This window comes from Copadichromis virginalis, linkage group LG18, assembly GCF_057382275.1.
Source record: "Copadichromis virginalis isolate Kocher_CV1m ecotype Utaka linkage group LG18, C_Virginalis_male_GT1.1, whole genome shotgun sequence".
Taxonomy (NCBI): Eukaryota; Metazoa; Chordata; class Actinopteri; order Cichliformes; family Cichlidae; genus Copadichromis; species Copadichromis virginalis.
In genome coordinates, this window is record NC_140635.1 from 9,293,761 (window position 1) to 9,313,712 (window position 19,952).

Genomic DNA, 19,952 nt, shown 5'->3' on the forward strand with positions numbered 1-19,952 from the left:
GTAGAGCAAAATTGAGTATTTTAGTCTAAATAACCCAAAATGGGAAGTCCACATATGTGGACGCCAGGTCCTAGGAGGTTAAGGTGTGAAACAGCTGTGTACTGCCTTTTGTTCCTGGAGAAGGTATTTAACTGAGAGCCATGTTAGACTCAGGGGAGACTCTGCTGACCTGCCCCACGGTCATGTAGGCTCTCCACCAAGCCTGGTTGTCTGTTCTTTGTGTGTTTTGATTAAAGACTGTTAGCTACCGCTCACCGCTCGTCTGCAGGCTTTATTTAAATGGAAAACTTCCACAACAACAGTTAACCACATCACACATTGCTCAAGCCTTTAATTTAGTTGTGATTTTCTTGGTATTATAATTTAAAATAATTCAAATATCCAGCTGTAGTTCTGTTGTTTTTCTAAACTCATCAAAAGTGTTTTGGGGGTTTCTTTTTGTATTTTACTTTTAGAGATATGCAGTTCTAAGAGTATTTTAATCTAAATTTCTAAACCGAAGAGACTTCAGGAAAGTCTGGCGGCAGAAGCTTGATAAATCCATCCATCCATTCGCTTCTGCTTATCCTTTCCAGGGTCGCAGGGAGCTTAATAAATCTGCTCTATAATTTGACAAAAGCACACTTAAGTCGTACTGAAACTGTAAACTGTAGATTCCATCACATAAATCTTATTCACAATATTTTTCTACTCTGATATCCTGAGCGGCCCGGGAAAGAGCCAATACCTTGTGATTTCCTTTTTGGCTGCTACAATCAGAATTTTTAAAAGATATTAAAGAAATTATCAGAATTTTTTAAGAATATGGAAGAAATTTGTAAAGGTATTTTATTTACCTTGAGCTTTGTGGAACTCAAGCCGTAACGTTTTAATTTTCCAGCAGTCCCACCTTCCAGGCCTCACATAACCTCCAACGGTTGAGTGTTCTCATGTCAAATATCCCTTTTTAACTACAGAAATTTTTATCAGTGGTTTATTGTCCTGTAAGGAGTACAGAAAGGTGTATCTGAGTACTTCATACTTTAGAAAAGAAGTCTTTACTGATGGGTGCATGGGAGGGTATCTGGTGCAAAGGTATCACATTAACAGTGGCTGTGCAAGAGCTATTAAAAATTAACAAAAAATAGGACACAGAGTTTCTGTCTCACTCTGAAAGATCCTGCTGTGCTGATTTGCTGCCCAGTGTAAAATATTACTGCCACTGTCTGAAATGGATCTAATATTAACAGCTTGTTGAATTAACAGTGGGCACTTATAGTGTGGTTGCTTGCTTGCTAATGATACGTATTTAAATTGGCAAATTTTTTGAGTGGAGTTTGGTGTAAAGCATTTCATGCACACTGAGCACAAACTGGGACAGTGGATTATTTTAAACACTGCATGGTAGCAATGGCACCCTTCAGTGACAATTTTACATAAATAAGCAGTGTGTTATACTGTTATCAGATGTGGAGTCTCACTAACCACTTTAATAGTGACTTGTGTCCCAAATACTGTTTATTTGTCTTAGTTACAGATAGTGAAATAAAAATGGAAAATGATTGTTTCATAATTGTATACTCAGCTTGGTCAAGACAATAATTCGAGAACGAGAAGCGTAGGATTTTGAATTGATACCATTGGTGCATCTACTAAAGTTCTGGGGTCAGTTTGAATATCAGTGACCTTGACCTTGAGTTCAAGTTTTCTGAAAATCTTGTGAATGCTACAACTCTGTGACGAGAAGTAAGTCTCCTAGGTCTTTAAATTTGTATATAGGACTAGGAAGCTGAAGGGTTGCACTGCGGGCCATCTGTAGAGGTGTAGAGTCAACAACCTGTCTCTGAACGTGGACAAAACAAAAGAGATTGTTGACTTCAGGAGAGCACAGTGGGATCACTGCCCACTTAACATGAATGGATCCTCTGTGGAGGTCGTCAAGAGCACCAGATTTCTTGGTGTCCACCTGGCGGAGAACCTCTCCTGCTCCCTCAACACCAGCTCCATAACCAAGAAGGCCCAGCAGCGTCTCTACTTCAAGCAGAAGCTGAGGAAAGCCCATCTCCCACCATCCATTCTCACCACCTTTTACAGTGGGACTAACAAGAGCATCCTAAGTAGCTGCATCACTGTCTGGTATGGTAACTGCAGCGCATTAGATCGCAGTACTCTATAACGGATTGTGAGAGCAGCTGAGAAGATTATTGGAGTCCCTCTCCCCTCCTTATAACACCCGCTCGCTGGAGGACCCCACACAGCCTTCAAACACACTCTTCACCCTGCTGCCTTCTGGAAAGAGGTCCCAGAACATCCGGGCCCTCACTACCAAACTACGGAAAAGTTTCTTCCCACAAGCCGTCAGACCCCTGAACACTCAGTGACTGCACTGGCACACGCACACCTTCACACACGATAGTTACTTTTGCACAATACTCAGCATTTTGCACATTTCCATTGTCTTGTGTCTGTATCGTCCTGTTCTGTCTAGTTTTGCACTGTTTTGTCTTGTTTATTTTTGCAATTTATGCACACTGCACTTTATGTAGTCCTGGGTTTGTCCGTATATGTCATATATAGCACCAGGGTCTCGGAGGAACGCTGTCTCATTTCACTCTGTACAGTACCTCTGCACGTGGTTAAAATGACAATAAAAGCCACTTGACTTGACCTGTATTTTGTAGCAGTTGCTTGGAGACGAGTGCCATACAGTTCAAATGAGCATACATTCCAAAATATGCAAATTAGCCCCATACATCATAATGATGATGTTTGCTGTTCAGGGTATGAACATTCTATGCTGAAAGTTTATAAATATACAACCTCTGACTGCTTGTTTTCAGTTGAACTTTTGCAAAGCTGAGGAGATTTTCGCTGCGATCACATCAAGTCCAAAGATGTTTAAACTTCTTTTTCACAGAAAGGTAAGTTTGAAGAGACTCGCAGCACGTTTCTCTGAATATTTTCTTATGGTAAATAAGCATTTTTGAAACTTTTAAGGAAGCTTCTTGGATGATTTCTGTAAAAACTGAATTTTGAATCCAAATGAAGGATATTGTATTTTCTTACCATATACTTTGTTTTATGCCATTACTGATGTTGGTTTTCTTGTTTCTAAACAGAAATCACACAAACAAAACGTGGCAGAGACGGAAAGTCCTTCTACGTCTCATCAGAGGTAAAGAAATGTGTCACTCTTTAATGCTGCTGGAGATATTTATAGCAGTGGTTTAGTTGGAGCTGTTTTATTTCCCTTTTATTGGTGTTTTGTATTTACATCTTTTACTACTTCTAGTCTTGTCTATAATTTATATTGATTCAGAGATTAGCGTTTGAAAATGTAGAGTGTAAATGTACAAAATACACGATTTTGTTCCATTACAGTTATTAATTTTTATCTGCAATCTCCAGCATGTACTCCTTGTTAAAATTTTCCACTTTGAAAAATAACATTTACACTTTTGTCCTCATCAGCATCCCGGATGCTTCTGTTGCTGAAAATGGTCAAAAGAAGAAGAGAAAATGGAGACACTTCTGCTGTTCCTCGGTTTGCTTTTACTCAAAACATATGAAATGCACTTTCTCTTTAAATTGCACTTGTTAATTTAAAGTGACTTTACTTTTTTAATAAACTTATGTTTGTTCGTCCTCTGCAGCAAACTGACAGCGATGCAGAGGCAGAGAGCAGCACTGTGAAGACACAAAAGAAGTGTCGCTGGTTTCTTTTTAAATTCTGGAAGGTATGTTTTATGGAAAGAGTCCCTGTCATCAAGCATTTACTCATCACAGTTAAATGAGAAGAATTAAGAGCAATTTAGCACATCTATGTCCTCAAATTAAGTTCAAAGATGTTTAAACGGTTTTTTTTCACAGAAAGGTAAGTTTGAAGGGACTTGCAGGATGTTTCTCTAAATATTTTTTATGGTAAATAAGCATTTTTGAATCTTTTAATGAAGCTTCATGGATGATTTCTGTAAAAACTGAATTTTGATCACAACCAAATGAAGGATTTTGTATTTCATAGGACAAACTTTAAAACTCAATTTAAAGCATGAATAAATTGTTTTTATTTTATTTAAAGATATTCCTATATATCTGCTTCATGAGCTGACAGCTCACTAAAGTGATAAATAATATGAAATAATACCAAATTTTCTAACTGGACACTTTTCATGGAGAGACTCCCTTGGTATGTTTGTTTTATGCCATTACTGATGTTGGTTTTCTTGTTTCTAAACAGAAATTACACAAACAAAACGTGGCAGAGAAGGAAATTCCTTCTACGTCTCATCAGAGGTAAAGAAATGCGCCACTCTTTAATGCTGCTGGAGATATTTATAGCAGTGGTTTAGTTGGAGCTGTTTTATTTCCCTTTTATTGGCATTTGTCTTCCACCTTGTGTATTTACATCTTTTTTACTACTTTTGGACGTCCTCCAAAATGTTTCAGCGTCAAAGCTCATGCATACATGCACATACACTGCTCAGAATCTTGACATCTTTCCTAATTTTGTGTTTGTGTTTTTACCTTTTTGGAGCAGTGTAGCACGCGGTGGGAAAAAAATAAAAAGTCAAACTGGGACTATAGACCGCTTCGGGTGAGTACACGTGGTGCACAAAGATCAAAGGTCACTTTGTCAAACTGGAGAAAATGAATTATTTTACACTGATACTGTAAACGTTGCGCGTGTGTGTCAGGTTTCCAAACATCGGAAACACCTGCTACATGAACTCCTGCCTGCAGAGCCTCCTCAACATTGAGGAGTTCATAAGAGACATCAGGCGTCAGGGGGTTTTGTGGAGCACAGATCCAGAAGCTCAGCTCTTAAGGTGCGCTACGTCAACCTTCTACTTTCTTCAAACACCTGAAGAACAAAGAGATCTAACAGCAGAAATGTCTGTTTACCCTTCCTTTCTACAGAAGGCTTATTGATGTCAGGGACTGTCATGAGTCGACAGATTATGGCCTTAAAGATCACCACCTAAGAGCTTTTAAGAAGGCATTCAGCAATCAAGCTGCCGAATACACCGGCAGTGCACAGAAAGTGCGTCAGCTATTTGGACATTTCGTTTTTTGCTTTACCTTCTGATTTTGATGTACTGTTTTAAATCTCTCTGCTTTTCTTTCAGGACGCTCATGAATTCCTAACATTGTTCCTCAATGAGGTCAAAAGGCTCACACCTCGCCTGGAGAGGAACGCAGCTCTCCTGGGCCAAAGTTATACCTGCCCAGTAGAAGACCATCACATTTTTAAAATGGAGAACATGAGGACATGCAAGAGGTAAGCCTGTCTTTCAGAAACGCAGAGCTGGTTGCAATATTTTCATATACCTCTTTTCCACGTACCTGATCTTTACTTTAACTACGTTACTCCTGAAATGTGTAGCTGCGGTCACCACTCATCACAGCAAGAGGAATTCACCAGTTTGTCTCTTGACCTGGTTCCAGAGGGGTCTGTGATAAACATGTTAGAGACATACTTGAAGGTAAGATCACAAATTCCAATAGAGTTGTCGTATCAGCGATCTTAACACACCTTTTTTGTTAGTGTTTGTGTGTATGCGTGTGTGTGCATATGTTGAGATTTCTTTCTACCATAAAGCCTGTTTTCTCTGTGCTGTTGTTCAGGAAGAAGAAATAGAATATCGCTGTGATTGTGGAGGGACGGCCTCAGAACTGAAGTCGTCTTTTGATACACTGCCAAGGTGAGTAAGGTCACATCAGAATTGATCGACTGACCAGGTTTCCAAACTGTGGCGCATCAAATATCAGAGTTTTTCGAGACAATATTTGAGCAGTCGTTTTCTCCCATCTTCTGTTTGTGTTTGACACTCATTCTTCTTATTTTCTGCCTTGTTTGTGTTTTTTTTCTTTTCTGCCAGAGTTCTGATCTTGCATCTGAAGAGGTTTGGCTTTACACAAACCTACAAGATTCAGAAGGTGGATGACCCCGTCAGGCTGCAGAGGGACTTGGTGGTGCCATCCAATCAGGTAAAAACAGACTGCAGAACGTCTCAGGCTACGTCCACACTAGCCCGGATAGATTTGAAAACTCCGTGTCCACACTAGCGTTTTCAGTCATTTTCAAATAGTTGTGCGTCTGCATTGAAACGGCCGAAAACGCCTATGTTCCAGTCCTGCGCATGCGCAAAAGTGAGTGAGAATTACAGAATTTGAAGAAAAGCTATCCGGAGCATGTACAAACTGATATTAATCGTTTTTAGGGCTGTCAAAGTTGAGAGCAATCAAAACAACTGCTGTATAATGCACTCGGCTTATCTTTGTTTAATTGCTCACATGACTGCATCACATGACTAAAATGCGTCATCGTTTTAGAAAGTCTGCGTTTTCGAGTGTCCACACTGCGACGGGACAACTCCGTTTTGAAATGTATGCGTTTTCGAGAGCGTTTTCAAGATGCTGTGTTTTTCCTTGAGGAAAACGCCGTCTCAGTGTGGACGGGAGGTCAAAGCGGAGAGAAAACGATGTGTTTTCAAACGAAAACGCATTAGTGTGGACGTAGCCTCAGCAAATCAGCTTAATTGTGGCACTGATGTGAGACTTTATGAAACTAACACTCTTTGGATTTGTTCCTTCTCAGGGTGGTGGCTGTTATAGTATTGTCAGCATCATCAGTCATTATGGAGGCACAGAGTCAGGTAAAACAACAGACTTGTGACAAACAGAAAATGAAAACTTGCTACTTTTCAGTGAAGGACTCACACACAAAAGCTTTTGATGTTCTAAGAAGCACTAAGTCAAAACCACTGTTTGCTTGAATCAGTTGACTTCCAGAAGTTGGATTCATTTGTCTTAATGTGATTTCAGGACACTACATCTGTAGTTCTGTCCATCCTGAGGAGAGTCAGCACTCTACATCAGATCGCTGGCTCACCTATAATGACGCACAGGTGCTCCACACAACTGGATCTGCAATTTGTGAGGAACAGCAGCAGTCGGCCTACATCCTGTTTTACAAGAGAAACGTAAGAAGACACAGCATCTCATCCTGAAGTGAGAGAATTTTTAAATGTCCTGTTACCTTGTTAACCAGTTTTGTCTTCATTCTCAGTTCTGAAACAGGAAGTGGAAGGAAGGAAGGAAGTTAAGGTCATCGTCATGCTGAGAAGGAAAAGCAGTCGTCCCAGCCCACCATCGCACACTGGAGGACAAGTATAGGTAAGTATTGCCCTCAGGAGGGAGGGTCCTCCCAGAGAGCCTGGTCCTCCCAAGATTTCTTCCTCCAGGAGGGAGTTTTTTCTTGCCACCGTCGCCCCACATTCACTGATCTCATCAGCAGGGACATTTTTAACCTCCTAAGACCTGAACTTTCATGGCATGCATTTTTAATTTCTCTGTGCCATTTGGGTTGATTGGGACCTGATGAATGTAAAAACAAAGACATCAGATTCGGACTATCTTTTTTTTGTTTCTCAAAAGAATGAGATCCACATATGAGGACATTCATTTTAAATTTCGATTGAACAGTGGCAGTGTAATGTCCTCCCTCATAAGTGGATATCAGGTTTTTGAAGAGCAAAATTTTGTATTTTGGTCTAGACAACCCAAAATGTTATGTCTACATATGTGGACACCAGGTCCTAGGAGGTTAAAACAAAATCTACTAGAGATCGTCCTTTTCTGGACCAGTGTTTGGCTTGCTCTCTGGGAACAACAAATTAGTGCTGTCAGCGTTAACGTCATTTTACCTAATGACGTTTACGCTGACAGCACTAATTTTATTGTTGTTATTAATATTATTATTAATTTATTTGTAAAATAAATTAAATTTAAAAAAACAAAGAAATGATTTAATTCTTTATTTTATTTTGTTTTATTAAAATCAAAATAACAACAAAAACAAAAATAACTAATAAAAAAATATTAAAAGTATTCAGCAGTGTTTTGTGAAATTTGTAATGAGCCTTAGTTAAGTTGATGTCACAGAAGTTTCTGAATCATTTAGATTGTTCAACAAACTGATTCACTCAGGTAAAGATGGTAAGCTGGAGCAATGGTACCCTTGGAGTTCAGTTTAAGTTTTCAGACAAATATTCCCTCGATCAGTTGCAGCTTCTGCTTTTAAATAAATGATTTAGCTGCAAATGTTTAGCTGCAGGTAGCAAAGTCCAAAAGTGACAACATTTCCACTGCAGTCTCTCCAGAAATGGCTTATAAAATTTTTACCAAATTAGACATTTATCCTTGGATCATTGACAACCCTGTAGGGTGAAAATCTTTCATTGTACCTTTTATAACATTTTAACAAGTTGCTGTCTCCTGCTGCAAGTTTCCTGTTTTGGCTGAACTTCATCAGCTCAAAAAAACTCACCGTGCTGTGGTGTACTAAATGACCTCATGTACAGGACACACTGAAGGCAGGTTTGCAGTGTTTAATTAACAAAGTCAAGATCAGTTAACAACAGCTGAACTAAAGACTTTCTTTTTCTCATCGATAAAATGAGGTCCATGCCAATGCGCTCAAATGGGACCTCCATTAATGGTGAGGGGCATAAAGGTGCTTTTTGAATGACCAGCTGGTTCACCAGCTGACACCATTGGACGCACACCATCGGCGCATATCCAAACATGCAAGAAATGCAAGATGGTGGTGCGCACAGATACAGCGGCTCTCCACTTACCCAATTTCACTGTGCAAGAAACTGCACAATGACAATAAAAAGCTCTAAGTCTAAAACAGTTTCCTGGCCAGTAAAATCGGGCAATTATTCGCTCCAGAGTTTTATGCTATTCCAGGTGACCAGCCATCGACTTGTAATGAGCCAGCTAAAACAATAATTTCTCAGTGGCTCTTCTGGCACCAACAAGTGGGTGTGTTCTTCCATCGTGCAAGTGTCACGACACACTGAACATGGTCTGAACATGGATTTTCCCTCGATATTTCTTTTCCACCAGTACTATGGGGTATTTGTGAATATCCATGACTGACCCGGCCAGGTGGCCAGCTGGTCTTTGGACAGGGTCACGGCAGTTTCAAGGTTCAACAAAATCCCTTTCACTGACAGACTGAAGGAAAGCTCCTCAAAAATAGAGGGTCTTCAAGCTCCTCAGTGGCACGAAAAGGTTTCCCGGACTCAGTGTTGTATATTTTTTTCCCAAAAGATTGAAATAGTGGAGAGAAATCAGCTTCTGAAACCATCCAGAAGACAAAGTCTCCAACTGGTTTGTGGAAGTCCAGTTTCTCCAAATTAATCAGCGGGTGAAATGTCTCTTCATGGATGGTTTTGATTCTGTTGTTATTCACGAACAAAGCCCTCAAAGCAGCATATGAAAGAAAGTCCTCTTTCATTGTTGTCTCCAGCGTGTTAAAAGAGAGATCGAGCTCAGTGATGAGTTTTGAAGCGGCTGCAGGGACTTCTCGAAGGTTTTGGCTCGAACAGTCGAAGGATGTTGTTCACAGTGGTGACACTGTTGACTGGTGATTGACAAGCACTGAGATACTAGCATGACAAACACAAGAAACATCATGACTTATTCTCCTGAGTGCCTGCAAAACAAACACAAAATCAAACTCAAAGCTTTTCTCTCAGATGCTGGTGTGGCACAATCTAATGATAAAAAAGGTCATGCTAACAGCTTTTGGAGCACAGCTGCACAAAATAACAGCTTTTGGAGCACAAAATGCATTACAGGTAAACCCAGTACCCAAACATGTTAACAAGGATAAAGAAAAAATCTGAAACAAAAGCAGGTAGTGTGGTGATTTATGTTGTGAGGATGCTTTCACTCCCATCAAAGTCACCCAGTGTTGAGAACCCAAATGAGCCCAAAAACCTCAAGTGGCTGCAACCAACAGCGAACGTCAAGAAGTGGATACTTGCATGTTGAGCCAGAAACATGCAGAAAACCCAAAAGAGGCGAGATAGCACATCTTGGTCCCACTCAGGCAGTACGAACACCTGGAAAGAGGAGCCCACAGTTCAGACCCAAGGTCACTGGTAAGGACACCAGCCAGTTATGTCTAGTTTTAATTTTCATTTTAGTTAGTGTTATGGCCTTTCTAAGGGTGGCCAGACCATAATATAAGGGTGATCCACCCCTGTCTGACCCCAAGCAGCACATCACACAACCAGTACAATTTTGATGGTGATTTTTTTTCACAGTGATTGAATTCTAACAAAGGAAAGGAGCGAACTATAGCTTCGGGGTGGACCCCAAAACAACAAACAAAAGGGACCGTATCTAAAGGATGTACAAAACTTATTTATGAAAAGAATAAAACCAAATGACAATGTCTTATCTCCCTAACTAAGAAAAACATGAGAAAAGGGTAATCAAATAAAAAGGCAGTCCACCCCTACATGCTCCTGTATAAAGAAACAGGTAACACAAAGCCTGCCGGTTGAGGTCCATGGCGGTGTCATCTTATATGTTGTCTCCAGGTCATTAGCCAATCTGTATGGGCCGTCCCATGGATGCACCAATCACGGAAAGGCACCTGCACACTCAGATTTACATATGAGACAACATTACGACAACAGTCGTAACATTAACTAAAAATGTTTTTCACCATCTCGTTTTAACTTCTGGTTTAGCTTCAGCTAACTAAAACTAAATGGACCTTGGAAATAATCACATCTTAATAGAGTGAACCATAGACTGTATAAAAGATAGGACCATTGCAACTTTACTGCAGCACTTCACCCTTTCACATAGTCCCAGCTCTTCTCTGTCATGTTTTATGGTGCTGCAAATGTCTTCAGTTGGTGAAAGGTTGGGCTGCTGGTGTCTTGTTGTGCTTGCTATGCATCCCTGACTCCTTTCTTCTTTCTGCATCAAGTAAGGAATGTAGTGAAAGTTCCCAAGAGGTTAAAAGCACCACTGAAAAAATGCCATCAGACCTGAGTTGGGACACTTGGATTATGGAGCTTCTGGACCAAGAGAGTGGATGGGAGCATGTGTTTAACAAGTAAGAGTATAACGTCCCCCAAAATGTCCCTAACTAAGAAAAACATGAGAAAAGGGTAATCAAATAAAAAGGCAGTCCACCCCTACATGCTCCTGTATAAAGAAACAGGTAACACAAAGCCTGCAGGTTGAGGTCCATGGCGGTGTCATCTTATATGTTGTCTCCAGGTCAAGGAGACAACCTTAACCTTAACAACCTTTCGCGTGCCACAGCTGGTTGCCGACCCCTGGACTAGACTATTTAACAATATGTTACAGATTTATGTTACAAAGAAGAAACGCCACAGAGGAGGTTTGTGGATGTAGTGAAGGAGGACATGCAGAGGGTTGGTGTGACAGACGATGCAAACAATTGCCCATTCCCACAAAGCTATGGTAAAAGCTAGCGTGAGATTGGGCTGGGTTCATTGTACTGCTGTATATGACTAGGTATTTATTTGGGAAAGGAAAAAATGAACTGAAAACAGTTACTTTCTTATGAAATGAACAAAAATAAAACCCAATGTTGTAACAATTACTGCATGGTATATAAATTAAGATTTTCAAAATAAAACACCAGGCCTCCTAAGTCCTAACTCTGGTTTCACTCATAAAACCTTATACCTTTAAAGTGGAATGGCTTTCACCTTTGAAATGCCCCAGGGTACAACTAAAACAGTTATTGTCAACTTAAACCACATTTGTACTAGTGGGCCCCCACATAGACACACATTTACTTGTCCATATTAAACCTGAAGCATAGGCCCTTTCTCTTGTTTGTACTTGTGTTCTCGTGTACTCGTGATACGTCATCAGTCGGAGACCAAGTACTGTTCCAATTCAAAGTATGCATCAAGCCGAGAACGCGAAAAAGTCCCGGATGTGTTCTCGCTCCGCCTGTTTTATCGATAAATGAACGTTTTCTTTAAATTATTTGAATATATATGAGTGCCTGTGTATAAATACACAAACAATACACATATGCTTTCAATTGTGTAATTTAAGTGATCTAGGTAGCTCTGTTTTGGAAGTTCAGTTAACGCTAGAAATGTGTTTTGGAGTTTCTACGTCCTTTAGAATTTGTACGTGCTTTTTGGAGTTTGTACGGGCTTTATCTCTAGGGGCCACTGTATATATTTATATATAAACATACATAAATAAAACCACTTTTTTTTTTTTTACATTAGTAATTCTTTTTGTGCATAATTTTATATTGTTGTTAATAATAAATTAATTAAAGCAACAAAACAACCTGAAGAGCCGAAAGAGCCGTCTCTTTTTAGTGAGCCGAGCTGAAAGAGCCGGTTCTCTAAAAAGAGCCGGAATTCCCATCACTAATTCTTAGGACTTAGCTTCTGTGTCAGGTCCCACAGGTTCACCTGAACCTTTACCACTTGTCCCGCCCCAAAGCAGAAAAGAGTGTTTTGGACTGGCTTGTTAGTCTAGCAACCAAAGACAATACAGAGTTGAGATGACTGACATTAGATTGGTAAACAAATAAGGTGAACCTATAAAACAGTCATAAATTCAATTATGTTTAATTCTTGAGTTTAATAAACAGATAATGTCTGTTAGCAGTTAATCTGTCATTACAGTTAAATGCTGAAGCAGGAATACATTTGTTTAACACTCACAAATGTAGGACTTAGTCATTTCTACTTTAATTTCTCCATTTTCTACCTATTAAAGGATGACAAAATCGCATTTGGAGTCTGCTGTAGTTGATAGTGGTGCAAATACTTTCACAACCACAAGTCAAAGGTTTTTACACTTAATTTGTCTTGTTTTTCAATACATCAGTATTTTAAAATACATTGTTATTTATCATAAAAAAGAGCAGCATTGATGAGTAATGTGCTAGTTTTCTGTGGTGCCATTTTCATCCTTGTACTACTGTGGTAGTGAAATATACTTTAGAAATGTGCTATAATAATGCAGTTCTTTAACTTGGAGTTGGTCTTGTATGGTTTAACCTTTTTTTCCTGTGTGTTCGCATTTGTATTGTAACATTTATTCTGTAGCGATATCTCCCAGGTGGCGTCTTTGGTCTCCTTCCTTGCTGTTTTCTGGTAGTGACCTCACCCAGATAGCTGTAGGATGGTCACTCACAAGCTGAACACAAGTATTTCTTTTAATCTTTGCTGCCATTGTATTAAACTTGATTTATGAATTTATGTATTCAGTCAACACAAATTCCAAGCAGGTAAAAAGCTTTGGAGCTCAGCAGCAGTCAGAAGAGCTTGATGAGGTGAGGAAGAAGTTACTGCCTCTGTCAGTGCGCCCCAGGGTGGCTGTGGCTACAGTGTAGCTTGCCATCACCAGTGTGTGAATGTGTGTGTGAATGGGCGAATGACTGGATGTATAAAGCGCTTTGGGGTCCTTGGGGACTAGAAAAGCGCTATACAAATACAGGCCATTTACTGTTGTCCTGGAGTAACTGTAACCCACATAATTCCCTGAGGAATTATTAAAGTATTCTGATATTAAAATCAAACATGAAATGCATTCAAAGACAGAACAGAAAATATTCACAAGCAAATAAAATAATATATTCAATAGTTGTTTTTTGTTTTATCTTTCAAATCCTGTTTATAAATTGGCTTTAGCCTGTGCAGCATCACAACTCAGGTGAGTTCTAAAGAACTCCTCTATCTTCTTCCACAGGTGGATCTCTGCTGCTGCGTGGGCCCTGGGCTCCCCTCCCCACACCACTGAGAAGCTAAGCATCCCATGGAAAGCAGAGGAACAGAAGGGTCCATAGGGTGGCTCCAGCAAATGTCCAGCTCCAGGATAAAAAACAGTCTCAAAGTTCTCCTTCCCACGACGCTTCAGTCTCTCCACCATCTGGTCCATGTAGGCCTTGCTGTCCCAGTTGAGGTCATCCTCTGCAGCCACAAAGAGAAACTGGCTCTTGGCTCGTTCAATGGGGACGAGGCTTCCTTTGTTCTTCTCTTCCAGGGGATCTTCAGTAGCATACTTGATAAGGTTTGCTCCAGACTTGGTGGTAATCACCTTGCTGAAGTCAAACATTAAGGGTGAGAGGATCTGCTGTTTCTTGTAGTAGAGGGGAGTGCCCACACTGGCACTGGTGCCATTGATCCAAACTAAGGCCTCCACACCGGGCACGAATGCAGCAAGAGAGAGCGCGATATCTGTTCCCTTTGATCTTGATATTATGCCGACTCCTTTACTGCCCGCCTGTGAAATAACACACAGAGCTCAGAAACCGGCAATTCCAAAGTATTAAAAGTTGTGACCTGCTGGGCATTTAAACTGGAACAGTAGTACAATAAGTACTTCTACAAAGGATACAGCTGTGCAAATATGATTACAGCTAATATGACAAGCCACCCCCTCCTCTGTCCTCCAGATGCATTTTAGGAACTGAGACATCTTTTAAGACATCTGTTATTAATCTCTGTCTCTCTTCCACAGCATGTCTTCTATCCTGTCTTCCTTCTCTCACCCCAGATGGCCCCGCCCCTCCCTGAGCCTGGTTCTGCGGGAGGTTTCTTCCTGTTAAAAGGCAGTTTTTCCTTCCCACTGTCGCCAAAGTTCTTGCTCATAGGGGGTCATTTGATTGTTGGGTTATTCTCTGTATGTATTATTGTAGGGTCTGCCTTACAATATAAATACTTTGAGGCGACTGTTGTTGTGATTTGGCGCTATATAAATAAAATTGAATTGAAATTGAATCAAGAAAAGTGATGTACCCTTTGCAGAAAATATACCTTCGCCACCTGTTAAAAAAAAAAGGGGGGGCCCACTGTAATGATAGTGAATACTTCTAAGTGGAAAACCACATACAGTACCTGGGGGTGTAAACAAGACTCCTCGTATGTTCCCCTCTTTGACTGGGTCCCGACTGACCCCGTCTCCCATCAAAAACCTCTCGTTTGTCTCTTCTGCCAGTATCCTGCCATCCGCCTCCTGCTCATGCACAGAAAACTTCACCACGTGAGGGTTCAGAGCTTTGTTCTTGAAGAAGTACTTGTGCAAAGTGTCTGCCTTCAGTGACTGCAGCAGACCCATGGGCTGCACTCCAACGTAGCTCCCGTTGAGTGAGGGGTCTCGGTTCAGGTCGACCTCTCCGCCATCATCTGCCCTGTAAGTGGCTGAAGAGCCGAACACCACTTCTCTCTCGTCGGTCGATGTGGCTCTGATTGTGACTACCTGCCTTGACCGCAGCCCGGCCACTTTCAGCTGAACGGGCTCATCAAACAGACACCTGGTGCTCGGCAGCAGCCTCAGCCTGACTTGGGAGGACATCTTTTCTGAAAGATCAAAGACTGAACTCCATGAATGTTCAATATTTGGACAAATGGGTCATTGCAAGGAAAATAAAAAAGAAACATTCTTGGAATGCTTCCCACTCGACACCATCAGAATCAGATCTTTTTTTTTTTTAACTTCAATATATTTGAGGACGCAATGCTACATACTATGTAGATTACTGGAGTTACAGACCAGAAAGTATACAGTGTTAGGTCAAAATGTGGCACTTTTTAATGTCCCAGCATTTTTTAAATCTCACAACTTTTTAACCACATGAAATTTTAAAGGCTGAAAATTACATTTCAGCTTTGTTACAAACAGCAACCTATTTAATTTTAATTCAGCTGTCTACTGGGATATATCAAAATTTTCAGTAGTAAAACTTCATAAATTTAATGCCAATGATGCAGAGAAAAAGAAACAAGCAATAATACACTGGGTATTTTTCCTGCTCTGATCAGTCACTGGAGAAAACTCTCACAGGTGCATTTTGATGACCTTTCACATAGTTACTGGATGTGAAAGGTCATTTTTTCCCTACATTCTAGTGTCCAAAGTAATTTTCTAAAGCAGGGATTCCCAAAGTGTGGGCTGGGGCCCTCTGGTGGGCTGTAAAGATACTGCAGGTGGACCACAGTATTAACAGAAATTCGGTTTGGAATTACTCGGAAGTATGTGTAGTTACATGTTCATACAAGTTAATTTACTTATATAAAAAGTGAATTCGAACTGGTAGTACGAGGTGGTTAGTTTGTGATATTATTCATTACTGTGACCTTAATTTTCTGCTCATGTATTTAAATTTGTATCCCTGTGGCAGGCGGGGTCACACACTGGCCTTAACATTATGCATATGATTGGGTAACAATAGCAAATTATAGCCTGAGTTGTTTATGTTTGTTTTGTTTTCAAGGAAACATATACATTTCTTTTGTATTTTAATTAGAGGGAGGATTTCAGATTGGGTGGGCCCCGCTAGGTTTTCTTTTTTTAAGAGAAAACGGAAGTTGTTGTTGGGGACTGAAAGTTAATGACACACTGAAATCCCTAAAGTTTATGGAATTTTGGTTAATTGTATGGATTAAACAAATGACACTAATGGCTCTTGGCTCTGGAGTAATCGCTGAAATTACTCCAGAGATCTAAAGCGTATCTTATATGAATATTTCCCATAATGCTGAAATGCCAAGTGTATCATATTTAATACATTAGTTTTTATGACTTTTTTGAGACTTCCACATTATTAGTGTGAATTTTCCCCCTGAGAAATCTGAAGAAATTGCACAATAAAATTTCAAGCAATAAATTGCACAAAAATGCCAGCTGAAGTAAAAAAAATAAAAAAATAAATTAAATTAAGACTCATACATGCACATTGATATTTAATTTTTTTTATGGGTCTAAAGTTAAAAAAATACCTGTGTCAAAAAGATGAACCATTTTGTAGTTATTTCATGGTTCAGGCTTTACAGGGTTAAAAACGAGTTCAACTGTTGTTTCATTCTTTTATTCTGAAGCACATTTGAATTCATGGGATTAATTTCTTCTTTTCTTATGTATGTGTACTTTTGATATTTGTTTTGTTTTCTGTTCATTATTAATCATACTGTCTGTGTAAAACACCAGCTTCTAATCTAGGCATGGGGATATCTTTAGAGTCCTGCATATGCAAACCATGCATATGTCACAGAGGGACAACACAACAATAAACAAGGGGAGACTGAGACAACATGAAGACAATATAGATACAGTATAATGAGACGGGGGAAGTTAGCTCAACACAAAACACATTACATATCCATTACCAAAATAAAACAGGAAATGTGACACAACATGAATCCATCCATCTTCTTCTGCTTATGTAATCCAGGGTCACAGCGAGAACATAGATCATTTGACAAAATGAGCTCTTAAGACACCGAGACCATGACAGCTGTATATAGATTCAAGGACTCAAGAGATTTTTCAAATTAGCAAAGAAAAAAAATATATCAACATTTTTCTGGAAATGTATGTTTCCATTAAAATAGTAAATGGCCTGTATTTGTATAGCGCTTTACTAGTCCCTAAGGACCCCAAAGCGCTTTACACAACCAGTCATCCACCCATTCACATTCACACACCGGTAATGGCAAACTACATCGTAGCCACAGCCACCCTGGGGCGCACTTCGTAATCCATTTAAAAATTCATCTTAAGTCACTGTCTGCTTATTCAGAAAAGTCCTGTTTAATTTTTTATAGGAGATGTACTCCAGAGAAGCTCCTCACTGTACAGGTGAGACGCTCGTGACTGACTCGCAACACAAAAGCTGCCAAAATAAGTGAAAAGCAAGGATTCTGGTATCTTACTGCCCCTGAGGATTTTTATCCCTTTCCAAATTTATTTAACAACACAAATTCAAAACAGCTGATTATTCAGCTTCATTATATGACATAAACCCTGTATTCTCTCTCCCCTTGAGCTTTTCTCTCTTAACTGTCACCAGATTTTTGTTATCTTGTCCACACAAACAGTTTTATTTGAATGTAGTTTGCAATTTTTCTTGCACAGAATTTATGCAGATAAAGTTATCACATCATTCCACCAAATGTTACAGTTTATGGCAATAAGACATGGAAGAAAAGCACAAAACTGCATAAAAGGTCAACCTAAACCTCCAGACATTTGAACACTTTTACTAATTTGTAATCCATGATCATTTCTGCACTAACATCTGAATGTGAAATAAAGCTTCACTCTGCTGATCTGTTACTTACAATCATCTAAAAGCCTTTATGTCCCATTAATTTATTTTACTTGTGATGTGACAGATGGACGGTGGGAGTATGTAAATAATCATAACAACAGCAAAAATGTACTGACAAGGTGAAAGTGAGGGTCTAGAATCTAGTTATAGTTCAATCACTATATCAAGCTAAATGAAAAGGCTTTAAGCTGAATTCATACTGATGTAGATGTAAACTTTACATAAACTGATTTTTGTGCTCTGAGGCTGAAAAGTATGCCAAAAACTGCCATTCTTTTAACGGGCACCTGAGGCTATATCCAAAGAAGTGAGTAACTCTCAGCAGTAGGAATACACTTGTTTACAGCTTGGACCAAAGCCGTTTTTTGTATCTATGGCTAATTTTCTACTTGTAACAGCTTCATGCAGGGTGGAATTTTATATAACTTACCCATTTAAATTGTGTGCAAGTGGATGTAGCCACATTTAGTGACAGGTGCGTGGAAACTAGGTCAGTACTGTTTTAGTGGGCCTCACCGAAATTGACCTCTCAGCCACGTAACTGGGTAAGTTTTGTATTATTTAAAAATGCAAATCATCAGCTAGTCCAAGAACTTTGTGCTCCAATTCTAGTGTGTGATGTTCAAGTATTTAGTTTGTTACACCAATATATTGTATTGATATAGTTTGCTTACCAAGCTTGGAAGCATTGGGTGATAACTACATCCTCTTGCTAACGCACTGCTTACACCAGGCTGTTTTTCTGTTTGTTTGTTTTTCATTGTTATTTTTAAGTATGAGTGATAGAGTGAAATAACATGTTTTAATTCAAGTTTATTATTTATTACATCAACGCTAAAAAGAGTTTAGTATTGATTGCTTAACTACAAAGGATTGGAAACAAATCTTTCATCCATTCTGTTTGGGAAATCTATCCATTCATTTACTTCCACTTACCTAATTCCGGGTCACAGGGGGCGGGGGGAGCCTATGCCACCTGTCATAGGGAAAGCTGGGTTCCACCATGGACAGGTTGCCAATCTCTCACAGGGCAACACATCCATTCACACTCACATTCACACCTACAGTCAATTTAGCATGACTAATTAACCTAATTGCATGCATGTTTTTGGGCTGTCCAAAGAAGCCAGAAAGGCAAAGAACATGCACACACAAACTGGGTTGAGACTCAGAACCTTGTTGCTTTGATATTCAGTACAAATCACTGGTCCACTCTGCTTGACACTCAGGAAGCTTTAGGTTTTAAATGTGGTGCCTAAAGTTAGATATTTGGGTCACATCATGACTGATCTCTGCAATGATGATGTGCAGCACCACTGCTGCACAGTATATGCACAAGCAAATATGCAAGTCTTTAAATTCTACATGTGTACAGATGATGTTAAAAGCTCCTTTTAGATGGCTTTTTTTTATTGTACTCCATCTTAAACCACAATTATGGCACAAAAATAAAAGAAAAAAGCTTTAGGATGTTGCTCAAGCTTGTGCAAGTGCAACACTAAATGTGTATTGTTTTAAGTTTTGATTGAGTAGTGTTAGTTTGTTCTTTTCCTTTGTTTGATGACTTCATTTACTTTTGTTTGAGCAACCAAAAAAAAGTCAAGTGGATTTCATAATGGTTTTGAACACACTAACAATAAAAAGCCCATTTAAGCCTCTCAGAAAATTCCTAATAGAACATCTCAGCTTTTCATTAGTTATCTATTGTTTTACAGAGTTTTTCAAATCCTGCAGGAGGCATTACTCTCAAAACAGAAATAGTAACACCCATGATGTTAACCTATTGCTCCCTCTTGATGCAGTGTAACCACTGCACTGTTAAGCCAGGGGGCTTTTTTTTTTTAAATCTACATAAATATACACGGTACGGTATCATATACCAAAGATTAAATGTATTTTTTTTCCTAAAAACTATGAAAATACAGATTTCCATGCAGTAGTGTTGCAACACAGAATCTGACATGATGTCTATGCCTATTCAGGCCTCACTGGGAACAATGTAAAGCACAAAATGTGTGGGATAAACATGTAATTGTTATACTTT

The 19,952-nt window shown here is 39.5% G+C and overlaps 2 protein-coding genes across 2 annotated transcripts; one reads left to right on the plus strand and one right to left on the minus strand.

Annotated features, from left to right (window-relative positions):
* The first annotated feature begins 2,825 nt into the window (after positions 1 to 2,825).
* On the plus strand, positions 2,826 to 7,257 carry LOC146687247 (ubiquitin carboxyl-terminal hydrolase 37-like). The gene is made up of 15 exons (XM_085440372.1): positions 2,826 to 2,900; positions 3,099 to 3,154; positions 3,451 to 3,523; positions 3,633 to 3,716; positions 4,217 to 4,272; positions 4,517 to 4,573; positions 4,674 to 4,805; positions 4,897 to 5,020; positions 5,106 to 5,257; positions 5,363 to 5,462; positions 5,605 to 5,681; positions 5,859 to 5,967; positions 6,578 to 6,635; positions 6,805 to 6,962; positions 7,049 to 7,257. Exons 1-15 carry the CDS (start codon positions 2,874 to 2,876, stop codon positions 7,052 to 7,054), a joined length of 1,269 nt encoding a protein of 422 aa, XP_085296498.1. The 5' UTR covers positions 2,826 to 2,873; the 3' UTR covers positions 7,055 to 7,257.
* A 5,149-nt stretch (positions 7,258 to 12,406) lies between these two features.
* LOC146687248 (acyl-coenzyme A thioesterase 1-like) lies at positions 12,407 to 18,711 on the minus strand. Its single transcript, XM_085439511.1, has 3 exons — positions 14,521 to 18,711; positions 14,217 to 14,268; positions 12,407 to 14,102 (listed from the first exon to the last, which is right to left on the minus strand). The coding sequence occupies exons 1-3, from the start codon at positions 15,151 to 15,153 to the stop codon at positions 13,474 to 13,476; spliced, it is 1,314 nt and encodes a 437-aa protein (XP_085295637.1). The 5' UTR covers positions 15,154 to 18,711; the 3' UTR covers positions 12,407 to 13,473.
* Between the last annotated feature and the right edge of the window lie 1,241 nt (positions 18,712 to 19,952).

What these genes read in the sequence shown, in the direction of transcription:
- LOC146687248 (XM_085439511.1), bottom strand. Translation starts at nt 15,153, where the DNA reads ATGTCCTCCCAAGTCAGGCTGAGGCTGCTGCCGAGCACCAGGTGTCTG. An exon ending in ACAACAACAGTCGCCTCAAA is followed by an intron (nt 14,269 to 14,520) that starts GTATTTATATTG and finishes AAGATGTCTCAG; the next exon opens with TTCCTAAAATGCATCTGGAG. An exon ending in GGTGGCTTGTCATATTAGCT is followed by an intron (nt 14,103 to 14,216) that starts GTAATCATATTT and finishes CCGGTTTCTGAG; the next exon opens with CTCTGTGTGTTATTTCACAG.
- LOC146687247 (XM_085440372.1), top strand. Translation starts at nt 2,874, where the DNA reads ATGTTTAAACTTCTTTTTCACAGAAAG. An exon ending in TTCTTTTTAAATTCTGGAAG is followed by an intron (nt 3,717 to 4,216) that starts GTATGTTTTATG and finishes GTTTCTAAACAG; the next exon opens with AAATTACACAAACAAAACGT. An exon ending in ACACCGGCAGTGCACAGAAA is followed by an intron (nt 5,021 to 5,105) that starts GTGCGTCAGCTA and finishes CTTTTCTTTCAG; the next exon opens with GACGCTCATGAATTCCTAAC.